At 32.3% G+C, this 27742-nt stretch overlaps 2 protein-coding genes across 3 annotated transcripts in view; one reads left to right on the top strand and one right to left on the bottom strand.

The window, feature by feature from the left end:
* LOC119077426 (zwei Ig domain protein zig-8) overlaps nucleotides 1–27742 on the top strand; it is a 170598-nt gene that overhangs the window by 98452 nt on the left and 44404 nt on the right. The gene's annotated exons all lie outside the window — the stretch shown is intronic.
* On the bottom strand, nucleotides 1732–7729 carry LOC119076816 (growth/differentiation factor 8). Its single transcript, XM_037183809.1, has 5 exons — nucleotides 6041–7729; nucleotides 3868–4053; nucleotides 2839–2886; nucleotides 2362–2744; nucleotides 1732–2290 (listed from the first exon to the last, which is right to left on the bottom strand). The coding sequence occupies exons 1-5, from the start codon at nucleotides 6570–6572 to the stop codon at nucleotides 2123–2125; spliced, it is 1317 nt and encodes a 438-aa protein (XP_037039704.1). The 5' UTR covers nucleotides 6573–7729; the 3' UTR covers nucleotides 1732–2122.

The following is a 27742-nucleotide window of genomic DNA, read 5'->3' as shown; positions in this document are numbered from 1 at the left end:
TAAGCGATGTGGTCGGGTTAGAGGTCTCCTTATATACAGACGTCCCACTAATATTCGGGGTGTCCGACCTTAATAAATCGGACATTTTTCGATAAAGTTGGACAAAATCGGACATTTCTCGTAATTGGACTTAATCGAACTTTCTACGGGTAATGTAGGGGCAGTACGTGTACTGAGACTTGTTCTATAAAATACATAATTAAAAAATGCAGACGCTGTTCTACTGAACACCGACAAACATTAAACCACAGATCGGCTCGTAGCATGAACACTACTTTGACAAATGTCGCATTTGAAGTCTTTTTTGATAAGAGCTACAGCTTAAGATTGTTTGTGTTGTGTGTTTTAACTCATACAGCCACCGAAAACAAGTAATCTATCTTTACGAAGAAACACAGTGTCTATTGTGACTTCGAATATTTTTATGTTCATGCTAGGAACGGGGCTGGAAATAAACGAATAACACAATAATTATGGATAATAATTTCTACATGTTACTAGCCAATGTCTGAACTTCTAATGTATATCAGCTTTCATGTTTTTCATAAGAAAATACCAGTGTCGGTAGAAGATGTCTCAACCACAAATTACTTTAGATTTCATGCAATTGAAAGTAAATGAAGGCGAATTTTTTAATTTTTTAAAACTTATATAGCGAAACGTATGTTAAAAATATTGAAGTAATAGATTTTTGTATCGAACGTTAGTAGATGTTGAAGTAACAGATTTACTGATTTCATCGCTTCTAAGAGATTTTGAATAATATTTCCTGAATTACTAAATGGTAAGTGAATTACAATTATCGATCGATTCCAATCAATTTCGTTTCCTGAAATTTGAAGACCGACACATTTTCTGTTTTGTGGTTTACTGACTTTTCGCATGTAGTTTTATATGGAGAAATCTAAAACACAGAAACAGAAAATACGTCGGTTTTCAAAATTCCGTGTGTGTATTTCTAGTAATTTTTTTTGACAACATAGAGTATGTTCATTAACGTGTACCGTGATGGACTGTATAGTTGTGATAGCATGTATACCTTAAGATAGAGGAGAAACTTGAAACTTGTATAAACTGGCAGAAATGTTATGTGCTAGAAACCCTAGAAACCTTTATTTACCTTGAACAATGTGTTTTTTCGACCTTATTTTACCATCTTCAAACTCAAACGTAAACGCTCAATTTTGACTACCACATACCACTCGCTATGTTCTGTATCTATTTCAATGATAACAGTGAATAATTCTGGGTTCTGCATAACAACACAACAGTGCATTCCGCGACCTACTGTCAACAATAATGTAGCAGGACCGGAAATATTTCAGTTATTTTCTCTGCATAGCTCGGACGATTCGGATTTTTGTTCCTTTTTTGTGGACATAAGTTAAGTATTTCATTAGTCCGTAATTGGTATGCAGTAGTTATGTTGTCGGTGCATAAAGTAAATTGTTTTTACAACGAAGCAATAAAACATAACCAAAATAGTTTACGTAATCGTTTTACGAAAGCAATACTCGAGAGACATTATCAACGGGTTTAATAGCTTCAGGGACGAACGAAGTCACGTCGAAATTGAAAATCGATTTGTCATCAAGAGAATAGATTCGGAAGAAGTAGAGCCTTAGACCGCTTTCATTGTCCAAAACACAGAAAGAGAATGAATAAAACTGGCAGGATAAAACTGCTACCTGGAACACGTGCCATTAAAATTAAATCAAAACTCTAATGAGCTTTCAATTAGGGTCGCATTTAAAATTCTTTATTCTCGTCTTATTTCATTTCGCTTCATTTTTTCTTCTTCGAAATACAATTCTACATCCGTAAGTACATTTAAAAGCTTTTCAGCTCAGCTATGTATAAACACTTAATCTTTAGCCTTATAAAATTTGTTTACAATAAAACACAATATAGAGAGAGAGTGTTTCATATTTTTCACGTCTAACACCCCTTAACATAAATACTGTTATCCGCTTTAATTAGCTTTTAGCCGACCTCTTTTCCGTCATCATTAGCGCCATAATAATCTCATTTCACATGTATGAAATGCTCCAATGAAATTCTATATTTTCGAACGGAATATAAAAAGAGTAACACACTCTCTTGTCCGTACATTATTATTTCATCACATGCAACCGCAAGCTTCAACCACCATGTTGGGCAATGTTTTTTGTGTTGCACTGTTATTACTCTCCATATACGCTAACTGTAATGACGAAAATTGAGTGGCAGTGCAGCAAGGTATCAATTCCAAACTTTTGCTCTTTGAATTGTTGCGTTGAATCATAAATTTCTGTAACGCGAAAACGGTAATTTAGCACACCACAATCCTTTTTCACTTTATTTTGCGTCAGTTTGACTTACCCTAATGACCGAATTGTAATACGATCCACTTAGTGTTATAGCAGCTGCCGATCCACACGATCCACGACAAAAATATGCATGATAACCGGGCGGATACAATATCCAATCATCCCAGCCAATCTCCTCGAATGAAATGTACAATTTTTCCCGACAACATTCAGTCACACCTGGCGAACAGTTTACGCTTCTACGCTGTCGTTTTATTTTGCGACTGGGATGCGTGTTTATCACAATAAAAGGTCTGTAGCCTTGGTCCAACGATAGCATATCCATTGATGGGTGCTTTTCACATGTATTACATGAGATATCAATCACATGCTCCAAATCGTTCTCTTCAATCCAATTTTTTATTTTCCATGCTATATCAATTTTCACCCATTCTTCTGTTGAGAGTGAACATACGTAGAAGGAAAAAAAATGGAAAAAAATATTTTGTTAGCCTCGAATTTCATTTATCAAAAGATATTGGCGTTGTACCTGTAACATTGGTCTCTTGTATGGCAAACGGTTTTTGTGTGTAAATATCTGTAAAGATGGATTGGTTTTGATATTTAGTAACTCATTAAAATTGGATAATGGAATGGCTTATTTTTTTGTACAGAAAAAAAGATTCTTTTGAATTTTTTGTGTATGAAAAACGTTCTTTGATCTGATTCACATAATATAATTTTGTATAAATTGACTGAATTGTAAAGTTAACAGAAAATGTTATTCGATCGTTTTGGGGGGGTTCGATTGACTTTAATGAGGTCAGATCAGGGTAATGGACTAACCATATATTGATTTCAGGTTATAGGAACTATTTTGCTATGTCATCGGTCATTCTCATTAATTAAACTTATAATTAATCAGAATGTCCAATGTAGTCGTATATAGCAACAGTTTTCATATTTTTCTTCTACCAGCATTAGTTTCCTGTTTAAAGTCATGTTCACCGTTGTACCCATTTTATTAAATTTAAAATTACCGAAACTTGATTAAATTTTAAATTACCGAAAATTTTAGTAATTTACAGAAAAGTATTAAAGCTTACAGAAAATTACTAAAATTTACCAAAAAGTACTAAAATTTACCGAAAATTTCTAAAATTTATAGAAAAGTACTAAAACTTACAGAAAATTGCTAAAATTTATCTAAAATTACTAAAATTTACCGAAAATTACGAAAACCTACCTGAATATACTAAAAATCAACGAAAATTGCCAGAATTTTCTTAACATCCGAAATTTTTGGTAAGTTTTAGTAATTTTAAGTAAATTGTTAGTAATTTTGGTAGTTTTAAGTAATTTTAAATTCTCTAAAATAGGCCCTGCTCGTGAACAGTATAATAATATAAAATAGAATTTCCGTTGAAATAAATCTGATTCCTATGAAAGGAAAATCTGATCAATCCCGAAGAAAATAGTTCAAACAAATATTCACTGAACAAAGCTAATTCTTTTTTTCATAGACATTTTACTAAATGCTTGTGTGTACAATGCATATTATGTGCAATATAATATATACCTTTCGAGTCCCATGTTTCCACTTCGCCAATCAAAAAGGAATGCTTATTTGTATCCATGACATGTGGCTCTTTGTATACCCACAACTCTGCACTTTCCACATCATTGTGGTCAATGTCAGCCGGTATTTGAATGGAAAAACACATTGACGATCCGATTTCATCCAAGTCACGACAATGTTCACTGTCTGCAAATAAACCGTAAAGAAAATAAAGTGGTTAAATTTATGTGTTCGTTCGTTCGGTTTTTTTTTTTTGTTTTTACCGGGCCGGTTACGTTTTATAACATGGTAATAGATGAATGAAAAAAATGGTTTTAATTATTTTTCTCTTTCGTTAAAATTAAATTTTCTTTTTCGTTTTTGTCTGTGCTCTGTGTGTTTTCATATTTTATCATTATATTTTATTTTTGTTTGTGAGAAAATCCTTTTGTATAATAACCCAAGTATTTATTTGCAAAAAAAGGAGAGAAAGAAAGAAATAATAAGAATAAAAGTATTGTCGTGTCTTTAGTCAAGTAAATAAATCAGAAAGACTTTCATTAAGGACGTCTATCAAAAGAAGATGGATAAAGAAAATACAGAAAAAAACACCACCCTCTCTCTACATCGCATCGTTTCAATAGGACATAGTTATTATTTATAAGGTTGAAAAGGTATATTTCACATTTGTTGGCAAAGTTGTGTTGCTCCCCCTTTGATACGCTTACAAAATTGTACGGGGAAAATATGGAAAAAAATTTTGTTGAAGAAAAAAGAATCATGTATAGCATAAAAGCTTGGATGTGTGTCACGTTGTGTAAACGTTGTTATGTTTTATGTCATTATTTCATTAGACCGTAAAGATGACTCTCATGGAGTAATATTTTTCGACTTATTTTTTATGGTTTCTTTATTTTAGCTTGGAGTGCGACTTATATTTTTTATTGTTTATATATTTCAGCTTTCAGTGTTATTTTAATCATTTTTTTTACTTTATTAACGGTGTATATAGACAACAATATTTAATGTCGGTTTTCGGTAAAATGTATCAGGTTTATATTGTTTGTTCCATTAAAGGTAATGTCCTTATAATGAAGGAATTATGTGTTTGTTTCTTAGAACTATTTTCTTTCTTCAATTTTATCAAGTTAACCGAAATCATCACCATCAGAGAAAGGTGAGATCTGCGGTCCTCAAATTTAACTTTAATTTTGCATGCAGGGCTTGCTATTCGGAATTTTTCGGAAATATTTTAGAAATTTTAGGAATTTTCAAGAACTATGAAATTCTTTAAAATTCATAAATTTAAGAATTTTCAAATTTTTTTAGTAAGTTTTAAGAATTTAAAGAACTTTTGAGAATTAATTCGTGAAAATTCTTAAAATTTCCAAGAACTTTTTAAGAACTTTTTACAATTGTGTAGAATTCAAGAATTACAATTCCGAATAATAAGCCCTGGCTTACTGAGCGAGATTGAACTTTCTTAGGCTTCTGAGTCTGTCTGTTCTGAACTTATTTAAATCGAATAAACAAATCATCGTAAATCGCGACACAAATATTTCCGAGCGAAAAAACGATGCATCGGAAAGTTCCAACACAATAAAAATTGCCGATAGCAAAATCTAAACAAACCAGCTGCGCGTTCGTTCATCAGCTGTTTACATCTTCAAAGTGTTAATTAATTTCAAATTGTCTGAATTAATAAACGAATCGTCGCTGTAATATTTACCAAAACCATTTGCCCCTTGTGTGATAATAACGAGATAAGTTTATGTGAGAACATTATATAGCTACTAAAAAGCTTGAACATCACATATTTATGACTAATCTTGTGACCAGTTAATAGTCAATATTATTCGACGCCTCGAACCACTGACTTTTATTATACTTATTTTTATCAACAGTCAACGTAATATTCACATGTTATATGTATCTAAAAGCCAAAGGGGCAGTTTCGAACAAATATAATGTAAACCTTGAAACAATGTGATATGGAAATGGATTATTGCACCCGATATCAAACGTTTGTTACTGGATTGTATGTTTATAAACATGTGTAAAAGGTCATTTCATTAAAGCGATCACACGACTCTACCACACAGAGCAATAAATTTTCAGCAATCAAGAGAATTTTATCGGAGTACAAAGTTCAAATCGAATCAGTTGAACATTCCGAAGCGAAATTTGCACTCACCTAATTGAGGGAAAATGATTTTCTGTGTTGTTTTGCCGTAAAATTCATCTGGGATGCCTGTTATCGAATCGTCATCGGAATCACTGAGAAATGTGGCCCCTTCTGCCACTGGTTTCGGCAGACCACTGCTTAGCGAAACTGACACTTGGGGACGTTCCGTTAATTTCAATTTTTTCAAAATTTGATTTTTCACATATTCGATCCGAAGTTCGGTCAGTTCTTCTTCAGTCATTCGAATTTCTGGACGATTTTGGCATTTCGGACAATTCGATGGAACTTTCGTAACGTGTCCGTTTCCATTTTCGTTGAATTTGTCGTGATGATTACTGTGATGATTATCATCGTCCTCATTTTGCTCCGTATTAACAGTTTGACCCAATATTTTCCACATGTTTGGCGAGTGTTTGTGGTGTCGCCTATGATGGTGTGTTTCGATTTTATTCGGTTCGATTGACATTGAACAAACTGATATGTAGTGTTGGCTGAGCAGGGCCACTGGTATCACAATTGATATGATTAAGTATTTATTCATTTTGTTTTGATTTGTTTGGTTGGGATTAGATTCCGTTAATTAAATTCGAAACGATGAAATAAATTAAAATAAAATAATTAAATAATTTATCACAAAAGAAAAATTCTAATATTTTAGACCGTTTCACAGAAACAAAAAAATTATATTTCGTTTTAATTAATTAATTAAATTTATTTAAAAAATAAAATTATTTTTTTTTTAACTTTTCTTTTATCTTCTTTTCAATATGCTCTGAGTGCAGAGTAAAATAAAATTCACTGTCACACCAACGAAAGACTTTTGTTGAATATGCTAAAAGTCACAAGTCTTAGGAGCATTTTATATTCACAAAACTGTTTCTCCGCTCCGTTTCAACAATTACGCTGTTGACAACCGTCGTCGGCTCCGTCTTTAAATAAATATCAACAAGTATGTTCGGACCAATTAATTTTGGATAAATCCAAATGCACAATTTTTATTTAGCCCCTTCATGATCACACAATGTTAAAAAAAAAAGTTTTTTTTTATTATTTCAATTTTTATTGTCGACGAATATTCTTATAAAATTTTTGTTCGTTAACGAACTTTTTTTTTATTTTTTAGTTGGTTGAATTACACTGATTTGTAAAGCGTGTATTTTTATTTAACATAAAAAAAACAGCAGAGAGAAGTATCAATAAGATTTAACGACTTTTTTCTTTTGCCACAATATTCCAATTAAATTGGTACTGAATGCATGCGATCCCAATGATTACATTCAATGAACTGGGGATTGATGTACAAAATTTGTTTTTTAACCAGCGAAATAAAAAAAAAACCCAAACAATTTATATGTATCCAATTGGCACATACGAAAAAAGGGATAATAAATAAGCGAACTTTAAAACCAGCGAGAATAAACAACACATTCACCGAACGAACCGATATAGTATTTTATATTACTTATTTTCTTTCTTTCTTTTTTCTTATTCTGAAAGCACGCAGCGCAATGTATTTTGATATCTCAAAACTCTCAGACGTACCCAATAAATGAACACCAACATAATATTGCTCACTTATTTATATAACATATGTGTACGAATTGATGTATATCAGCTGAAACATTTTTATTAATTATCATCCACTACCGGTCAACGTATCTATCTTATACTTTACTTTACGCGATATAGTGACTAATGTGACTGTTAAAATTTGTATTTTAAAAAGACGAAGCAAAGCTGTTTCATGGGTTCGGATACGTATGGTTTATTTATAAACATTTTCTATTTGGTGTGTAAATTGAAATGTTGTGTTCATAATGAGACAGAAATCTTGCCGTATGTACGAAAAATTGACAAAAACATATTACACAAGCTGTTCGGAATGATAATTTCATTTTATTCTTTTTAACATTTTTCTGGGAAATACTTCAATCATATTGTGAACTGTGTTTGTTGTCTGGAGGCAATATGATGTCGAAGTCTTTTGATCAGTAAATGACTTTATAATAATTTTTCAGTCTATAAAATATGCGATGAGGGTTCCTTTCATGTTCATAAAATAGACATCTTATTATTAAACCTTTCAATAAAAGAATTCTTTCTTCCAATAAAGATATTAATCCACCAGATATTTTTTCAGAATAAAATTGACTTTCCTTGGAAAATTGTTTTCCTTATCGAACATCAATTATTCAAAGAATGTAATTGATTATTCATCTAAGGAGTCGTTCCATGCGAATTCTCCACTATAGATTTCATTCTTAACATACATTCTTAACATATTTTAGGAAGTAAATTTGAGAAGATCACATGAGAGATTGTTGAAGGATTTTCGAACTATTTCGAGCCACTTGTTTAATACACGACAATATTATATTCATTAGAAATATACCTACATCCGGAGAATTGGTGAACAGAAAATTCCACGAGACTGACTCAAATTACCCTAAATCCGACACTTTTTATACATACTTTCTGTACATTTTAATGCGTTGCTGAATTATAGTGAAATTTTTCTTTTTTGAAGTACAAGGAGCTTTACTATCAAAAGTACTTAAATCATAATGATGTGACAGACCAAATAATTGTGCTCGCAATAATGCTTGCGTCTGTAAAAGGTTTTCTACGATTGTCTAGAATTATTTGTAAATGTTGTTTAAAGTTGTCAACACTTCTAAATAATTTTCCTCAATATACCTTCAGAAAACTGTGTTGTATTGACGACTGGTCGAATAACGTTTCTGGTGAGAAAAGTGCAGCACTTTCTCTCCCGTGGATAGAAAATAAAACTTTTCTCATTCGAACTGTCCGAGGGGTGACTCACTTCTAGATTAAATGGATTAAATGGTTTTAAATGGATTGAATGGATTAAATGGATTTAATGGATTAAATGGATTTAATGGATTAAATGAATTAAATGGATTAAATGGATTAAATGGATTAAATGGATTAAATGGATTAAATGAATTAAATGGATTAAATGGATTAAATGGATTAAATGGATTAAATGGAATAAAAATTGGATTAAATGGATTAAATAGGAAAAAAGTTCATTTTACCAAATACTGTAAAAGTTTAAAAAATTGTTGATTTTGATCGAACCGCGTACTACAACTCATACTACAATGTTAAAAAGCGAAAAAATCCACTTTCAGGAGTTTTTGGTGTAAAGTGGATTAAATGGATTAAATGGATTAAATAAATTTAATACCATTTTTAACAAAAAAAATTTCCTATACCTCACGAGTACTTAAACGAGCTGGGGATCGTGCAAATCTATTTTTCGCAATTACTTTACAAATTTTTCAGGTGGGTAGCCTAATTATTTCGGTAAAACTAAATTTTTTTTTTTGGATTAAATGGATTTAATGGATTTAATGGATTAAATGGATTAAATGGATGTGCGTCACCCCTCGGAACTGTCACTTTATTTATGTTTTCGAAAATGATATGGCAAATCAACGTTTTCGTTTCGTGGAGTAAAACGACAAAACGCTTCGCTATGGCCGCAAATATTCCTATTTTGTCAACTCGGTAAAAAAATAACTATTGAAGGCTTGACTATTTTGTTGGAAACTAACAGAGCTGTCCGAGTACCATTAGGTCGGAAAAAACTTTGCTTCGACGAAATATAAAGTTATTGATGCCTCCGATCAAGTGATCAACGTTTACTAGGCACTAAGTGACAATACACATCATGTGACTAAAAAAACATTTTTCTCATTTGTCACTGAGTTGAGAAAATAGTTATTTATGCAACGAGTTGCGAAACGGTGTTGTTTTTGTCATTAAATGTGAAGATGTAACACATTAACACATCGTGTGGAAAAACACCCAATTTTACAATGTGTTGCATGCAACGTTTTATACAAAAACTCGTGAATGTGAAAAGTTGACCTTTGCATGCAAAACTTCACCTCAAATTTTTGCACAAAATGTTAAACTGGAACTTTTAAAACGATGGATAAAAATACTTTTCTCAACTCAGTGACGAAAAGTAACACTTTCGATTGCTTTTTCCAGAAAAACGTTGTATGCAGCTCGGTGATAAATGCCTTTTAGGCACACAATCTGTATTTTCACATCTACGCATCTAGTGCCTATAAAGGCAGTGTCATAAATAACTATCTTGTCACTCAATAACACGAAACAGATCAGTGATAAAAGACCTTTCAGAAGTCATCAAATCAACGCATGAAAATTTCACTTTCCGCATTGGCGTTACATAAAATACATTTTTAATCCCCACTAGCCGCACAATTAAATTTTTTTATCTTTGAGTTCCTGGCCCAATGAAATTCTACTTTAATCGACTATGACTTTTCACACAACATTGGTGTATAATGCTGCCAACCTTTCAGCCTGACGCAATAATCGTACAAGATTAACAGTACTAAATTTTTATCGACCGACATATGTACAAACAATGCGATAGTTCGACTATAGTTAAATGGTTTAACCGCGAAAAGTAATCTGAATACACTATCTGGTGCAGGTATCGTAAAAATAGATTACAACCGAAATGCTCTTCGAACCGGAAATAACCACGTTTTACGAAAAAAAAGGGAGACCGAATTTTCATACATTTAATTATATGAATGACTGATAAAAGTTATGCATGCCAAATTGAAAAGAATGTTTGAATGGAATGTAAATAAAGCACCCATTCACTTATAGTTGAGTGTAGCCACTCACGTACATGACAAAAATCCAAATAAATCTTATCTTGAATGGGTCATTTATTTACAATTATTGTCAAGAGGTTTGAGATAAAAATCTTAATTCTGATAATAAATCATTTCACGACAGTGCTTTGATGCTACTTACATGAAAAATTCCCGCGATGTTTCACTTTTTTTTTTGGCAAATGATGAATCGATTAAATTTCGAATTAAAATCGTGTAATTACTGTGGGTTTTTTTATACCATCAATTTCGTTAAACTTCTTCCATTTCGCAGTATTGATTGCGCAGAAATGATTAGGGAAAAGTATTATAAATTAAAGACACGTCTCGTCAGTCAATTACAAATTCATACATTCCGAAATCAGGTCATTTGAGTATAGATATCTGAAAAGTTGGTACTGATGAATTTGATTGTGAAAATTAACTACTACACAGTCTCGAAAGTAATTCCAGTAGATCGTGATTTTTGTTCGGCTTAATAAATCTTTTCGAAAACATGATACCAATTTACTTCATTAATTAGTTCGATAAGAAATGCAAGTAGACAATTGTCATTGGAAAAGAATTTAAGCACACGCGTCGAACATAATAATAACACTCGGAAAAACGTGCTCTACATAAATAACTTCGGAATGTAAATACTTCCCTATCTCACTTACTCAAACATTGGAATCTAGTTAAATTAATTTAAAATATTTTTCCGGTAGTTACAGTCCGAGAAAAGTAAGATATCACCCATTCAACGTTGATAATCCATGTTGTTCCGTATGGCATATGTATTTGTATGTATAGTATCGAATATGGAACGAGTTGCATTAAGAACGTAGAATAAGTGACTTCTTACTCTTGTCGGATGTAATTTTCAAATTTTTATTTAGAATTCTAGTAAGAAATTTGCAACAATCCAGACAGATTCTGGCAAAACTTTTAAGAGACAGTTATCTGTTTGTCGACAAGGACAAAAATAATCGGTGTGGTCTGGTTAATAAGGCGTTATATGGCTAATTTCAGCAGCTATCCACTTCTGGGAATTTTATAAAATTCACAAGAATTTCATCGGAATTCTTTTGTTGTTCTGTATAGTTCCATTGAATTTTGTAAAATTCTGAGAAGTAATGTGGAACTAGATATATAGCAAAATGTTTGCCAAATTAATGAAGTAAAAGAGTTTGCACCACAATGTGAGTGATAATCTAACTATAAGAACTGACAGATTTAACGATTTTATCGCTATCTCGACCGCTATATATTCTTGTGACTAGTGCTTTTTATCAGGTTAACATACAAGCAACATACAGAAGGGACATACCACAGGTGTATACCAACTTTGTTTGACGAAAGCTAAGGTCATGGCTCCGGACTACATATAAGTATGTGATGTTTGAATAAACAGCTAGTCTCTTTGGTAGGATTTCAATTTTTCAGTGCTTATGAGTGTAGTGCATTTAGCAAACTCATTTATTAGTTCTTAATAATTCTACCGTTTTGAAAGTGCGATATTTCGTGTCAATTTTGATCCTGCATTTGAAGAATACTGAGGACATTCTCTGTCATTTTTCAATTAAGGATCACACTTAAAAACAAGGGACAAAACTATCTATTTGTGTGTGTAAGGTAAAATAATCAGCTCCCAGCACGTAATAGTTGTATGTAATATTGGCAATGATAAACGTATTAGAACAACGAAAATCTCGGATGACAACGATACGGAAACAATCAAGCTGACTAACTAAAGGCTTATCGTACTTTATTACGTACACAGAGTGTTTGTTTGTAATTACGAAACTTTCCACTTTCATGCACGAAAAGTGACTATTTACAATGTATGTATATTCTACAATCTTAGACATACACCAGACGCTAGTCGGAAATTCTACTCCATTCACACTGAGATGAACGTAAATTTTTATCGAGTTTCAGATACATTCCTTTTTTCGAAACGTGTATATTAGTGTACCAGAGAAGTGAATATCTTAACTTTGTAACCAGCTATCAAAAACCGGGTATAAGAGACTATAACATGCCGTCTACTCGTGATTGTATACGACATAAAAGTACATGACACTATTGAAAAATTCGGAAAATTGAAATTGTAAAATCATACCTTCACCTCGTGTTCACGACCGTATTACGTAACAACGAGAAATAGTTTCAGTTTTTTTTTATCAAACACTTTTTCGTTAACCTTCTTTTATGGTTTGTTATACATATCGTTACAAAAAAAAAATTCAGATAAAAAAATGAAATTCAAATCGTTTCACTAAAATGAAAAAAAAAGAGAATCTGACGAAATAGCCATTTAATATTTCATTATATGCATTCGTTCAAGTAGTGAATATTTTCGTCTGCAGTCCGAAACCTTGATAACATTATTTTTCATTTACCTGATCTTTCAGCATAATGTTTAATTTGATTTTAATGCAAATTTTTAATTCGGTTTTCATGTTGAGTAAGATTGATTACTCTGGGTTCTATTTAGCAGGAAAAAAAGTGAAACATCAGCTTCATTTACACTAACTGCGCTTTTAGCTCTATATACCAGTAAAGCAGGAATATAAAATGAACCCGAAAAAATCCAATTAACTACCTTTTAAATCAATTTCACCGCTAATAAAATTCCTCTCCGCTTTGTCTAATTAATAAAAATAAATTTCAGCACCTCTACCAACCTTAATAATAAAAAAAAGATCCAACAGGTTGTCAGACATGTATACATTTGTACTATGTTCATCTTACTTTCGATATTATTTTCTTTGGTACATTTTCATATTAAGGTCAATTTTCTATATAAAATAAAAATCTTGATAGACTCGTTCGTATACAGGCAAAATATACCGAAATTAAATCAAACATTCCACGCACGTAGGACGGAAAGGATGTAAAAAGCCAGGCAAGTAAACTACCTCCCATAAATTATCACAAATAGATTTGCACAATAAAAGAAAATTAAACTGAACGAAATGGAATGAAAAAGTCATTTTCAAATGTGATACCGGGTTCCCTCGGATGGAATCAATAATAATTTCGGTATCTAGTTCGGATATGAAAGTTAACTTTGATGTCTTGTATGGGTAAAGGTATTCCATCGTTTATTATGATCCTATGATCGTTTATAGCTTCCCATATACAATAGAAATAGAAGTAAGTTGATGTACCTGGAAATGGAGATGGTCATTTTAGATTTATGGAGACGATTTGGTACATGTTTGGAAAGTAACAGCTTCATTTCGTTGAAGCTTTTCAAATTTAAACATTACGGGACATAACACTCGCGACGCAATCGAAAAGGAAAGGATTGGACCACATTAAAATTAAGAGAAAGAAATGTGAAATTTGTTGTATGAGGTGATTGACGTAAGTTAGTTCAATATATATAGTTATATCTGTCTTGAACAATTGATTTTAGGCAATTTCGAGGAGGAAAGGGGAAAGAAAGTGCCTAAGACCAAACAGACAGAAACAAATTTTCATGTCAAGGGAAATTCATTCAGTTTCGGTCTCGAATCATGAAAATTATTCTTCCATTCGTTTTTGCAATGAAACGAATTATCTTCCTAGGAATACTTCATCATTTCGCAACAACAAACAGTGAAGTCTACACACTATCCACTTCATTTAACCTGTTACAGACGGCAAGCATATGACCAGTATCTGGTCTATTAGTTCCATCGATCAAAGTATTTTTAATCGGTTGATTTCAAATCTTGTACTTCCATTTTTTTAACATGCAATACAATATTAAAGAGCTTGTCATTATTTGTGTTGTCGTTATCTATAACAGAATAGCCGAATAGCCGTATATGACAGGTTAATTTTGTCTAAAAGCTCTTTAATTTTTGTCATAAATTTATGCTCATGTTGATCCGTTCGTACCATGAATAAATTTCCGTCAAAGCGTCATGAAGCTAGACGACTCAGGTTGGAAAAGTTTTGAATCAATTGGTGTCTTTGTTTGGCGTTTTCCCGATGGTACATTATCGCCTTAGCCATAATCAATCTTATTTTGTCACACACCGACGAGAAGATAGTCAGACAACAAAATTAATATCAATCATAACACTTGGTATCATGTTACCACATAAAATATTCAATTCCTCTATGTAGTCTCACAAAATTAAAATAAATTTGAAATGCTGTGAAATTCTGGTTCGTTGGTATGTTATGTTGCCGATTGTTATTGTGTTGAGACTAAGATGATTTCAAATACGTTTTGCACTGGCTTAAAATGCCATTGCATTGCATTATTTATGCTTTACTGACACAAATCCGTCTTCCATCTGTTACACTTTCAGACAAACATAAAGCGATCCCATTAAACTGAAGTCCCTTTTAAGACTTTATTATTCTTTTGCAATCACACACGAAAAAGACTTAGTTTTTGTTGGAAGCATTTCAATGGAAAGCAATTATGCTTGTAAAAACATGACTTTTTGCAAAATAAGTTTTAGCTTAATCGCATCTTAAAAGAGTATACAAAAAAACACCATGCACTGCACATTCAAAAGAACATTCAGAGACACAATACTTTGCTAAATATTTTACAAATTTCATTTCTTTACAACTCAACCATTTGTTTGACAATATACCAAACTAAGAGTTGTCCAACAACAATATTTTACTTAAGACCGTATACGTTTTGCATAAACAAACTGACCTTCGCAAAAATTGATGACACATCTCTTTCAATTAGACCCACTGTCCAGTAAAAGTAACTGTAGCTGATTCATTCAAAAAAATAATTATTTTTATATCTTTGAGTCATGAAAATTTGTTGTACCGAACCCATGACACGGTGCTCTGTGTGGTAGATGAAGTAGAAAGTTTTTATAGAATCGTATCCAGAGCAACAGTCAATTAGTTGGTGATATACTTCTAATCCCAACAAAAATCTCTTCGAGAAAAGTGTGACGCAGTCTTTGAAATACAATTTCTAAAATGAATGATATCGCTAGAGTTGACGCTTTCAGCTTCGTTACGCAAAAATTAAATTTTACACCCAATTAGTTCAAACAAGCTGGCTTAGGTTTTCTCATCATCTGCCAAATAATTTTTACAAAAAAAAATTTAGACTGGAAACAACCAAAATTTTACCAAAAAAATCTGCGTCGCAAAGTTTCAGATGTTCAGGAACAGACCAGCAAGAAAATGTATCTGCCACATGCGACGCAGATTTTTTTGGTAAAATTTTGGTTGTTTCCAGTCTAAATTTTTTTTTGTAAAAATTATTTGGCAGATGATGAGAAAACCTAAGCCAGCTTGTTTGAACTAATTGGGTGTAAAATTTAATTTTTGCGTAACGAAGCTGAAAGCGTCAACTCTAGCGATATCATTCATTTTAGAAATTGTATTTCAAAGACTGCGTCACACTTTTGTCGAAGAGATTTTTGTTGGGATATCAGTCGTTTTAGAAGTGTACTCAACACTGCTTTTTATAACAGTTTACAGTTTTAATTCAAAAATTTTACGAAAATCGAAAATTTGACGAAATTTGACGAAATTCGAAAATTTGACGAAATTTGACGAAATTTGAAAATTTGACGAAATTGGAAAATTGGTCTAAATTTGACGAAATTCGAAAATTTGCCGAAATTTGAAAATTTGACGAAATTCGAAAATTTGACGAAATTCGAAAATTTGACGAAATTTGAAAATTTGACGAAATTTGAAAATTTGATGAAATTCGAAAATTTGCCACCATTCAAGAAATATCTCCAAAACCCCAATTGACACACCCATTTCCAACTTTCGACATTTTTCACATATGCCCCTCTGTTCTACTCGTAAAACTCTGAGACTTTGCCGAAGAAAGTAACTCTCTATCTGTCACCATTCAAAAAATACCTCTAAAAACATAATTGACCCACCCATTTCCAACTTTCGTCATTTTTCACATATGCCCCTCTGTTCTACTCGTAAAACTCTGAGACTTTGCCGAAGAAAGTAATTCTCTATCTCTCATAACCCAAAAAAATATTAGTCCTTTCATCCTACGCTCGAGTAGCTCAAAATTTGGTCACTCTAATCACTCTAGCTCAAACGAATCTGCCCCGATTTTTTAAATTATTTTTTTGTTCGAATCGTGTTACAAATACCTTTCATTTGATGAGTCACACGCCTCTGTAGGTTTCAATACAGCTAAGCTACAGCCGAAAACGCGTTCCCGACCCTCGAAAACCACACTCAGAAACCACTTCGAGGCCAATAAAACAAAATTCTGGTTTTTCCTGGGGTAATGGCGTATCGCATTTTCATTTTTATGCCCACCCTGAGGTTTCTGCAAAATTTCATGTAGATTGGCTGACTAGTTTCCGAGATCGACCGTCGATAGATAGACAGATAGACAGATAGACAGATAGACAGATAGACAGATAGACAGATAGACAGATAGACATATAGACAGATAGACAGATAGACAGATAGAAACATACAGAGTAAGTTGAAAGATTTTGATTGTTTGGAAAACGTTAATTTGGTGCATTTTCTATCAAAATGACCAACTTCAAAACGATGTATCTCCGGCAATTTTAAAGTTACATAGTCGAGTGATAGCTCGTTTTGCTCGTATTTGAAGCGCGAATAAGACAGAATAGGATTTGTGATGATACAGGTCAAAGGAAAGAAACTTAAATTCTCGCCTATATATAGTTGCCGCGTCTCAAAAAATTTTCTTCGTTCTTTTTTTGGAAGTTAGACTGCGTCAAGTCCTCCGCTATCGCTCCGGACATGATGATTTCAGTTGTTTCAACAATCAATTTTATTTAATTAGAATGTTTATCTACCCTGTGTACCATCATATATTAATAGATTAATTGATGTATCATTGATTATGCTGTTGATAATTGATTGCATAAATAGAAACAAAAGTTAATTTGCTAACAACTTTGTTGTTGTTTGATTCCGAAAGAAAATTACGATGTTTACTGGCCCATAAAGTAAAGTGTCCCACGACTCTAACCGTCTTTTACGTTTCTCAAATTATTTCTCGTATCATTTTCCGAAATAAATCCAACATTATTGCTACGTCTGTGATGCTTTACTCAAAGGCCTTTACAATGAACCACAATTGTTATTTATGTGGTGCTATAATAGATCATCACATCACGTAAACTATTTTATCTTATAGAATTGTAAACTTTGATGGGTGTAAGCAAACGCAACATAATAAACTTCCACTTCGATTTCCTACATGTTAAATATAACATTCACTTTAATAACAACATTCAAGTGTATAAACCCGTAAGCAACAAAAACCACTGAAAATAACACACACATTTCTAATCTCAAGAGTCTTCTAAGCAGCGCTATATTATTATAGAACTCTCCCTCAACTCAACATTAATCTACAAATTTTCCAGGAGAAGTAAACAAACGCTAAAGAAATTGTTGATACTCGGAAGTTATTTTGTTCCAAACCATATGGCTTGTACACAGTTCTACACAGCAAACAAGCTTAAAATCTATTTTACTTAAGTTAAATAAAACATTTATCAGGTCCAACCTGCACACAATTTATAAGTATTTATATTCTCCAGTCACCTTTTTTCGATCGGATACGGAAGGTGTACTTAAACAGATATCTACGTTTGATGTATATAAATAGCCAGTTTACAGAGCTTAAGACGAACAACACAGGTTGTATTGATTATTTGGAATCTTCCGTTCGATGTATAGATTTCAATCACATATATTCAGAAGAATATAACTTGTTCTCCGAAACTAACGGTACACGTTCAAGTCCTTTTTATTCCCCATAGCACATGCATGCATAAAATATGTTTTAATGGCTTGTCTTTTACCGAAAACTTTCAGTTTAACTTTAAAAACTTAATAAGAGTTGTAGTTGACTACAGACAGAGGACTTCACATAGTCGTTCACATGCATTGATAAACCTTGCTGAAAAGGTTGGAATTATTTAAATGGCTTATTCCTTGCGGGTATATTATTTTATCATTAGTTTGAGATCGATAATGATTTTGATTCAAAGTTTAAATTTTGCTTTTGGTCTGTTGTGAATGCTACGTTTGTTAATTGAGTAGTGGTAAAAGATTTATTGTAAGGTCAGTTCGGTGCATATGGTACATGGGACAACATGACTATCTTGTGAAGAGCATGTTCATTGTCTTATGTCCGAACTAAATGAAATTTTCTAGTGGAAGAGATGGGAAAAGTGTAATTTTCAAAGAACGACGCAGAGTTTGAATGACGAATAAACGAGGAAGGTGACCATGCTCTTTGAATAGTCCGATAGTCATTTATATTTAAAATATGTGGGCCTTAAATGTGGGCCAATTAAAATAATTGGATTTGATTACATCAGACCGTCGCGTCGGCCGGCAATTAGTGTTGGAGTAAAAGAAGTATCCTACGATCCATCACATTTATTAACGTGCCTTCATAATATTTCTGCTGAATAATAAGTAATTTGTCTTATTGTATAATAGATACCTATGAAATGATTCCATACCATTTTCGAATATAATTCGGTGCTTTAACGATCCAAAATATATATAATAATTCCATAAAAATTAATTACGTATCCACAATATTCAAACTTTGAAATGCAAAGTAATATGAGTGTAACAATATTCGAATCAACTTTGCTAAGCAATAAACATTCACAACAAAAGTGTAGCGTATATGCGAGGTGAAGAGGTTATCGAATTCATGTGGGTGTATCGTGAAAATGTTCCCCAATATAAAAAAATGATTTCGTCGCATATAAATATGAGCATGTAGAACTTATAACGTTCAATGTGAAATAAATAACCTATCTATCATAAATATGTGGAATATAATATAAAATTCGCCTTGAATATTAGAGTGTTGTATATGGTTGTTGGTTGAACTTAGGAAAACGATAAATAAAAGGAAATAAATAATTTAACAGTCATTCAAAAAGCTAAATAAAATACCGAAATAGAATCACCAACAATAATAGGTTTACACCACAAAACCACCATAATTAAGTTTAGGAATTGACCAAACTATATGAATCAAAGTTTGTTTTTTTTTGACGATGAAACTTTGAAATTAGGTTTTGGTAACTACTTAAATATTCACATGATAAATTATTACATTTGACATAATGGATAAACCGGCAGTATACGATATGATACACGCATGAATATCGACTTGGTATATTTACTTTTATAATTTTCGCTTTTATGACGTTTCATTTTGAATCATGCTACGGGTCTGAAACCGAAACATTGATATAATAACACAACGTCAGGAAATGATAATTAAAGCTAAGAGCTGAAATACTTGAGTTACGTATTTAACAATAAAGCAAATCTATTTGTGATTTTATTTCCTACAGTGAGTGTTTTGAATACTGGTTACCGAGTACATTTATAGCAATATCATTTCGGAAATTGTAAATTATTAGGGCATCAACGCACTTCAAGCAAAAGTAGTTGTAGTGACAGCTGTCATATGAAAAAAAAATGTGTGATACACTGTACCACGGCAGAGTAAAATAAACCAGGCAGGAGCGGTTCATTTTCGAAACGTCAAATAAGGAACCTAATACACTGTACATGAAAATGAGCTCAGATGAACACTGACATAAATTTCAAAAATTTTATTCGCAAGAAATCTAGTGCTACTAGATTATTCAGGTCCCTAATCAAATCAGCGCTCATCTTGGTTAATTTTTCTCTGTCGTGACTATACTGTTTCAGTACTCCATTTAGGGTACCACCCATGCTTGAAGTGTGTTGGAGGCATTTATAAATTGGAATTATTATAAGAAAAACTATTGTAAGCTTCCAGAATCGACTATAACTATGATAACAACAACAACAAAAAACTGATGACACACGGCTAAAGTGGTGTTTGAACAGTTAAACAATTGAAGTAAGAGATTTAATATCAAACAGAAGGCTCTATTTTGAACAATAGAAGTAACAGATTAATCGTTGCATCGCTAACGCTTACCGTTTCTGCAACGTTCAATATTTTCAATTGATAACTAAAATCAGTTAACTTCGAATTGCTCAGAATCGGAAAAACATCAATTCATCTACCTGGATCTATTCTTGTTATTGTGTTTTCGGTAAACAATTTGGAGATAAATTCTTTGAGTAAATATTTTCATTTCGCCAAGAAGAATTCCGACTCCATTTAACTGCAATTTATTAAAATTCCATTCCGAAATGTAACTATATACGATGATTAAACAAGTAAAATAATTTCGTTTTTGTTCGAAAATCGATTATGTCTCTACTATCTGACCGTCTGCACCTTTTTTTTCGACAGAAGTGTCTTCTTGTGTACCCAATAAGGTGTCCATTATTATAACGAAAATTATTCATAGATTTTACGTCCTTCATGAAATGTCTGGCAACCTGCCTAGACATATTTAGCGTACTATCGAATTACAGGGGATCAGTATGAATGGTGAACTACTCGAGTTTCTTAATACTTTGTGTATCAAACAAGACAGAGGTTCGACAATGTCTTTTCAGTTATTACTTTAGCATGACACCTTTTAAGCTATAATTTAGCTCAATTCCCGTCAGAGTTTATCGGCAATGATTATGATTAAGTTAGCTTTCAGATAAACTTTAAGTGATCTCGAATAGTTTATCGATAGCCAGTTTATCGAATAGTTAAAATCAAATAACAGGATCCTAGCTTTCAATCAAACGGAACGGTTACTTTTTTATTTCATTCATTTAACATAGTGTTTGATATCGAATCTTCTACATCTTTAGTTTAAATAAATATTTTGATTTATATGAGAACGCTGCCCAAGAACAATCAATTCTTTTGTCATGGATAATATATGACTAGCTTAACTCAAAAGTCAAATTCGTTGTCGTTTATTTACTGTTAATTTGGAAATTTTTTAAAACATTTGTTTGCATTGAGGCCTACACTTATTTCAATGACCTTTGGAACAGTTTTAATCACTTCCGTTGAAAAAATCGACACTCCATAAACAAAAAAGAATTTTAATTACCCAAACATTACATCGATATATTTTGACCAGCATTTTATGTAACGCCTAATCAGTGCTTTATTACGCATAATTATTTTCCTAAATAAATTTCGTCTCAATTTCTTATCACACAAATCCTACTAATCCACATGTTTAAACTCAAATTCTAATTTCGGTCGAAATGTTTCAACTGAAAATTCTCAGCCCATAAATTTTTCAATAAAATCACAAACTCACGCTCCTCCACGTAATACACAAATCAAATATTATAAACGATTTTCAACATTTTAAATCTTCTATACAGCAAAAAAATGATAATAATAATTAATTAAGATACAATGTCGTAAATCATCTGCGACTTTTTTTTTCGCTTGTCATCTCATCAAACTGTTTGCATTATTGAACGAGTCCGACGGGCGTGTGTTAGATTTATTTTTTGTGTATATAATGGAGAAGCATCGCATCGCGGCTTTGCGCTCCATTCGATGTTTGAAATGGAGAGTGGCACTTCATTATTTAGTGATGTGATATTTACAAATTGGGCATGGATGTTCATGTAACAAGATGTGGAATATAACAGTAATATATGAAAATAACATTCTGATAATGTAAATGTAGTTGTTATTATTGGGGTAAACTGTAAAAGGTTTTCCATTTTCCAAAAAATTAGTTGGTTATGTAAACTCGAAAACATATCATCATGTTTTTGAAATGAACTTCAAATTGAACTGAAACTATATACATCCCATGCTCTGAATTAAAAAAAAAACTCTGTTGGTTGGTGCAGTAAATATTTCAAAATGGAAAAGTTTCCCTAGACTAATATACATGGAAAATAATTGGAATGAAATATTGCATGAGTTGTTCATCAAGTTTTTAATGTGAGCAAAGTTTTTATTTTTTATTTATTTTCTACCATCGAAAGACATTTTTTGTTCAGATTAAAAATTACATTTTGCCTGTTGTTCATATGTTGTTACGATTTTCCTGATTAATTAGCATTTTTCTTTCGTGTTTACTGTTGTGATGAAAACGAAAACTAAAATTGCAATCCGTATATTAGTCTGGGTGTACCAGAAAAATTCAAAATGTCCCTAAACTATAGGCCAAGGCCATGTTTAACCTAACAAATAATTGTCTATTCCAAAGCTCAAAAGCTAAAAATCACAAAAGCTCACTTCTTTACTCGGGTATGAATTGCAGATTTTGCATGGAAAACTTACCGATAGTGTCGGTTTTTCACTAAAATATTATTCAATACCGATCATAATCCAATTTTCTTTGCAAAATATAATTGAAACATTTGGTTTCACTCCAATTAGTTTTGAAATTAAGTTAGTTTTGAGTTTAGTTAAGAAATTTCCACTGAATTATTGGCAAGGTCGATAAATTTTTCATACAAAATCTGTAATCAATACCGACGCCATCTATAGTAAATTTATGAACTCGTCCCGTCAAATATAAGTAATTTCTAGAATACTAGTAGATTATGTCCTTGTTTCGAACCAAGCGTGATGATTGCAGCCCGAGCAGGAGATCCAATCACACAAAAGAAAATAGGTTTAACGTTCATGTCAATGAAGTAATGACTAATTTTCAGAGGCTGTAGTGAGTAAAGTCAGTGCTTCTAGGCATATTCATTCGATTGATAAAAATAAATTATTTCCTTACGTACCGACTATCGGTTTAAAAAAAATATTATCAATTGAATGGTTTATCGATAATCGATAGATATCGACTGATAATCTGTAGACATGGACTGATATAATCGGTAGACATAGACTGATTTCGATTATCAATCGATATTTATCGATTATCAATAAAACATTCGATTCATATGGCATCGATTATTTGGGGATTTTTTCATAGATGAGGGCCTATTTTTAGGATTTCAGTTCCTAAAAATTCTTAAAAATTTTCTAAATATTTGAATGCTAAACCTTTTTAAGAATTTCTCGGAATGTTTTAGGAATTTTTAGGAATTAAATTCCTAAAAATAGGTATTGTCATCGATTGAGGATATTTTTCTAAGCCTCCAAATATTCATACATGTACACATACAATTCACAACAAGAAAGCATATGGCCTGTCTTTATGAGAGAAAGGCGAATCCTCGAAATATTATCTATATTTATACCAGGTGAAGCGTTAGGAGCAGTACTTTGGTGAACTCCTGTGTCAAATGATTTATACACCTAGGCGCAAAATACTAGTACTTTCCTTTGTTCTCGGGGTGAGAGTGGCTTCCCAATTTAAGAAAAAGCTGAGGGGATTTATGTACGTACCCCATAGTTATATATGGCAATTTTTACTCAATCTTTGATGTCTGTGGATCCCAGTCAGCTCCATCAAAGAATACATATTTCATGCACCACATAAAAATCTAAGCAACATTTTATAACATGAGAAGGCTCTAGGAAGCGAGAAAAACCTGGTAACATTTTATCTGGAATGGTCCCCATGATGACCACTAAAATATTTGTGTTGTTTATTCAGTCTCATAAATTAATTCCTAGACATTTCCGGTCTGCTAACCATTTAACATTTTCCATAAAAAATTGTGGCTTTACGAAATACTAAAACTTCAGTTGAGCAGATGAAGTTTTATGCGAAATTGCTTTGCTGCACATTATGGCTATTGTCTCAGTTATTTCCAACGATATCTTTTCAAAATTTGTCTGAGAGTCTAAACAAAAGTGTAAAACCATGCTAACGAACGTTTCTTTTGTTCCACATTGTACTTCTCACAACAGAACAAACACACAGGTAGAGGAAGACTATTTTCTCGCCTCATTCACCCACTCCATTGGGAGTATACTTCTTGTAACTATCATATATCTTTCACGTACAACTATGCCATCGATCATACTGTATAAAATACTCAATACCGCCTTTTTTTCTACAACTTCATAACTATCCGGGTTCAACAGTGATTTCGTTATGGACTTTCGACCGAGCACATTACGTCTCTTATCTCAATACGAAACTTGTCTTCTTTTATTTATCGAGCAAATGTAATTAAAACCGATTTGGTGTATAACACATATACAATAATAAATTATTCAAAACATATCACTGGTATGGTGTGTGTTTTATTGAAGATTAATTGATGGATGATAATGGAAGTACTCGTACGTGAGCATAGAGAAAAGTTTAGTAATTATTTATATTTGTTTTGGTGTATTGCTATCGAATACATTATATGGTTGTTGCAATTATTATCACATGTGGATTTTAACCGATTTATATGTTTATTTAGTTCAATTGGTTATTTATTAATGTATCATCATCATTAGATTGACCGACAAGGTAAACAATTTCCGTTAATTTTATTACAATCGAATTAGTTTTCAATAAAATACTCTTCGCAATTATCTATTTATTTTTCGTAACGCAGGCGAGAAAATAGTCATTTTCTTGTATTTTTTTTTATTTTAATTACTAGCTAACGGCTACAAGCTTACTGGCTGGATACTGGAGGGTACTGGATTCTCACCCTTCCACTGACATTTCGAAAGCTTTTGTTGTGAAAAAATGTTGTGTTTAACTCGGGACAAAAGGTTGGAAATTATATTTTCTCGGCCCACTTGTGGCCCTCGCTACGCTCACAGCATCCTCAAAATAAAATTTGCATTTTTCCTCTCGTTGAATAAATAACTATTCTTTTTTCAAACCCTAGAAGACAGAAAAACTTTGTACAGGTTTTTTTTAACTAATTTTACTTCAATCTATGTTGTCCAAGACTTTCTGCATGAACACCGCACTTGTATTTGTATCTATTTTTTGAAATTTGAATTTCATAATTTTGAATCGGTTGTAGTTCGGGTCAAGAGTGAACTTTTTAGGTCTCTTTATGCTGAACTTATAATAGCCATCCAAATCGTATAGTTTTCACTCATTGACTAAGCTACGCTATGACCATAGTATCGTAATTTGTTTACCGAGGGGAGACATTTCCAACAATTCCAACAACAGTGAGGGCTCCCAGAGGTGAACACAATGTTTTTCATGCGTGCATGTTGTGGTTTACGTTTTACCGCTTTTCTCCACGAAACGAAAACATCGATTCGCCATGCTATTTTCGAAAACATAAACAAAGTGACAGTTCGAATGAGAAAAGCTCTATTTTCTCCCCACGGGAGAGAATGAGAAAGTCCTGCACTTTTTCTCATTAGAAATGTCATTCAAGAAAACATAATTTTCTCATTTGACTGGAAAAAATAAGTGAAAACACAACGTGCGTATCTGAAAGTAGAAAATGTCGAAAGTAAAATTTCGCCATTTGAATTGAATTTTTTTGTACTTTCAGCTCCCTTAGCAAGCATAAAAACTCGGAACACGGAAAAGTATGAAAAGTATTTTCGTTCTTTGTCCTTGACTAATAAATTCGGGATTCAGGAAACGTTATCAGGTGGTTTACCTGATTTGTGACAGGATAAATGTTTTTTCACAACACAGGCAATAGTCATTTTTTCATAAACTAAAACTTCGGGAGTCTTCGTCGTCAAAACCTTGCGAAAAAGTAGGAAAATTTATTTCCTCGTGTGACTTGTGGCCCTCGCTACACTCTTTCCTATTTTTTGTTTCCCTCTGTGAACAAATAACTACAGTCCTAGATGCCATTTGTTTTGACCCATATAAAATGGCCCCCAAAACAAGAAATTCAGAAGTGTTAGATCTTGACTTGAAAAAACCTATTAAATAGTAAGTCCAATGTTTCAGTACCAAGGATGTTTGGACTATACATCGAGATTAAAGAAATATGACCAGAGCTGTGATGGTATAACTAAAAAAAATTACGTAAATGGCTGGGGCTTTTACCGGGTTAATTTTCTTTGTTTTCACAGTATACGTAACACACCATTCTATTTAATTAGAGCGCATTGTATAATGCACAGCTAAACTAATAACACCCATAAATGTATAGGTACTGGATAAACTGCGAACAAAATTAAATTTGAATTAATTTGAAACCGAATTTGTTCCAATTTGACGTAATTTGGCTTAGCCAATTACGTATTACATTTTATTTTTGTTTTACCATCTGAATAAATTATTTAATGTGGTAGCGGAAAAAAGCCTATTCATAACATTTATATCAATTTTCGCAGAATCATTCTCTTAATTTACTTACCGAATTAAAAAAAAACGCCATATTTGAACAACATTTCGAGCAAACACCAACGTTTCCATAGCAGACCTCATCCCAGACAATATTTATGTTTAAATATTTAGAAAATATGATGAAATATAGACGGTATATTTCTAATTCAAATTTATAAAACGAGATGTTACACGTTTTTGGGATAGGTATAATTCAATTCAATTAAAATTGCGTATAATAGACGACGAGTATGCAATTTACGAAAACAAAACGTAAAATAATGTTAACCAATTCGGTTGAATATGCGAATCTACGTCATTACAAATGAATGTAATGCCCCGAAAATAAAACCTTTTGTAGCAAACACCCGTAAATTCGGAACAATATAATTGAAACAAAATTACGTCTGTGATTATTCGTTGTGTTTATAATTTTTGCTACTGCTGGTATATACAAGAGTTTTTATGAAAATTTTAATTTTGTTCCTGAAGCACAGCGTTTTTTTGAACTTAGGGAATCTGTGCGTTTTTCCACTCTTAGCATTGTGTTGTGCTATTCAAATTGTTTCCTTATATTGCAAACATACTAAATGTTTACATAGTTTAATTATGTACGATGTGTACATCATTAAATACAATTTGTTTGTTATTTTAGGCTGGAAATTTTAAAATGGTTCTTAAAGCGCGAGTGAAATACGTGTATACACATATACCCCGCCACATTTCACAAGAGTTCTCGTGGCTCAATTATGTTAATGTATCATTTCGTTTTTAATTGGGACTTAAAAGAAAAGCAAAGTGTTCCACATAAACTCATTAGGAATTGTATAAAATCTTAAAAAGGATAATTAAAAATGTGTAGGTGGAGTTATTCAAATAACAACAAATGTTAATCATAAAACCCACTCGAATATAATTGACGTTCTTCACAGCCTTTTTATATTCCCGCAGCAAGTCTGTGAAAATTAAATCAAACG

Source organism: Bradysia coprophila, chromosome III (assembly GCF_014529535.1).
Source record: "Bradysia coprophila strain Holo2 chromosome III, BU_Bcop_v1, whole genome shotgun sequence".
NCBI lineage: Eukaryota > Metazoa > Arthropoda > Insecta > Diptera > Sciaridae > Bradysia > Bradysia coprophila.
The sequence above is the reverse complement of the archived record's forward strand: the minus strand, read 5'-3'. Positions and strand labels throughout refer to the sequence as shown.

What these genes read in the sequence shown, in the direction of transcription:
- LOC119076816 (XM_037183809.1), bottom strand. Translation starts at nt 6,572, where the DNA reads ATGAATAAATACTTAATCATATCAATTGTGATACCAGTGGCCCTGCTC. An exon ending in GGAAACATGGGACTCGAAAG is followed by an intron (nt 2,887 to 3,867) that starts GTATATATTATA and finishes CCATCTTTACAG; the next exon opens with ATATTTACACACAAAAACCG. An exon ending in ACAAGAGACCAATGTTACAG is followed by an intron (nt 2,745 to 2,838) that starts GTACAACGCCAA and finishes CACTCTCAACAG; the next exon opens with AAGAATGGGTGAAAATTGAT.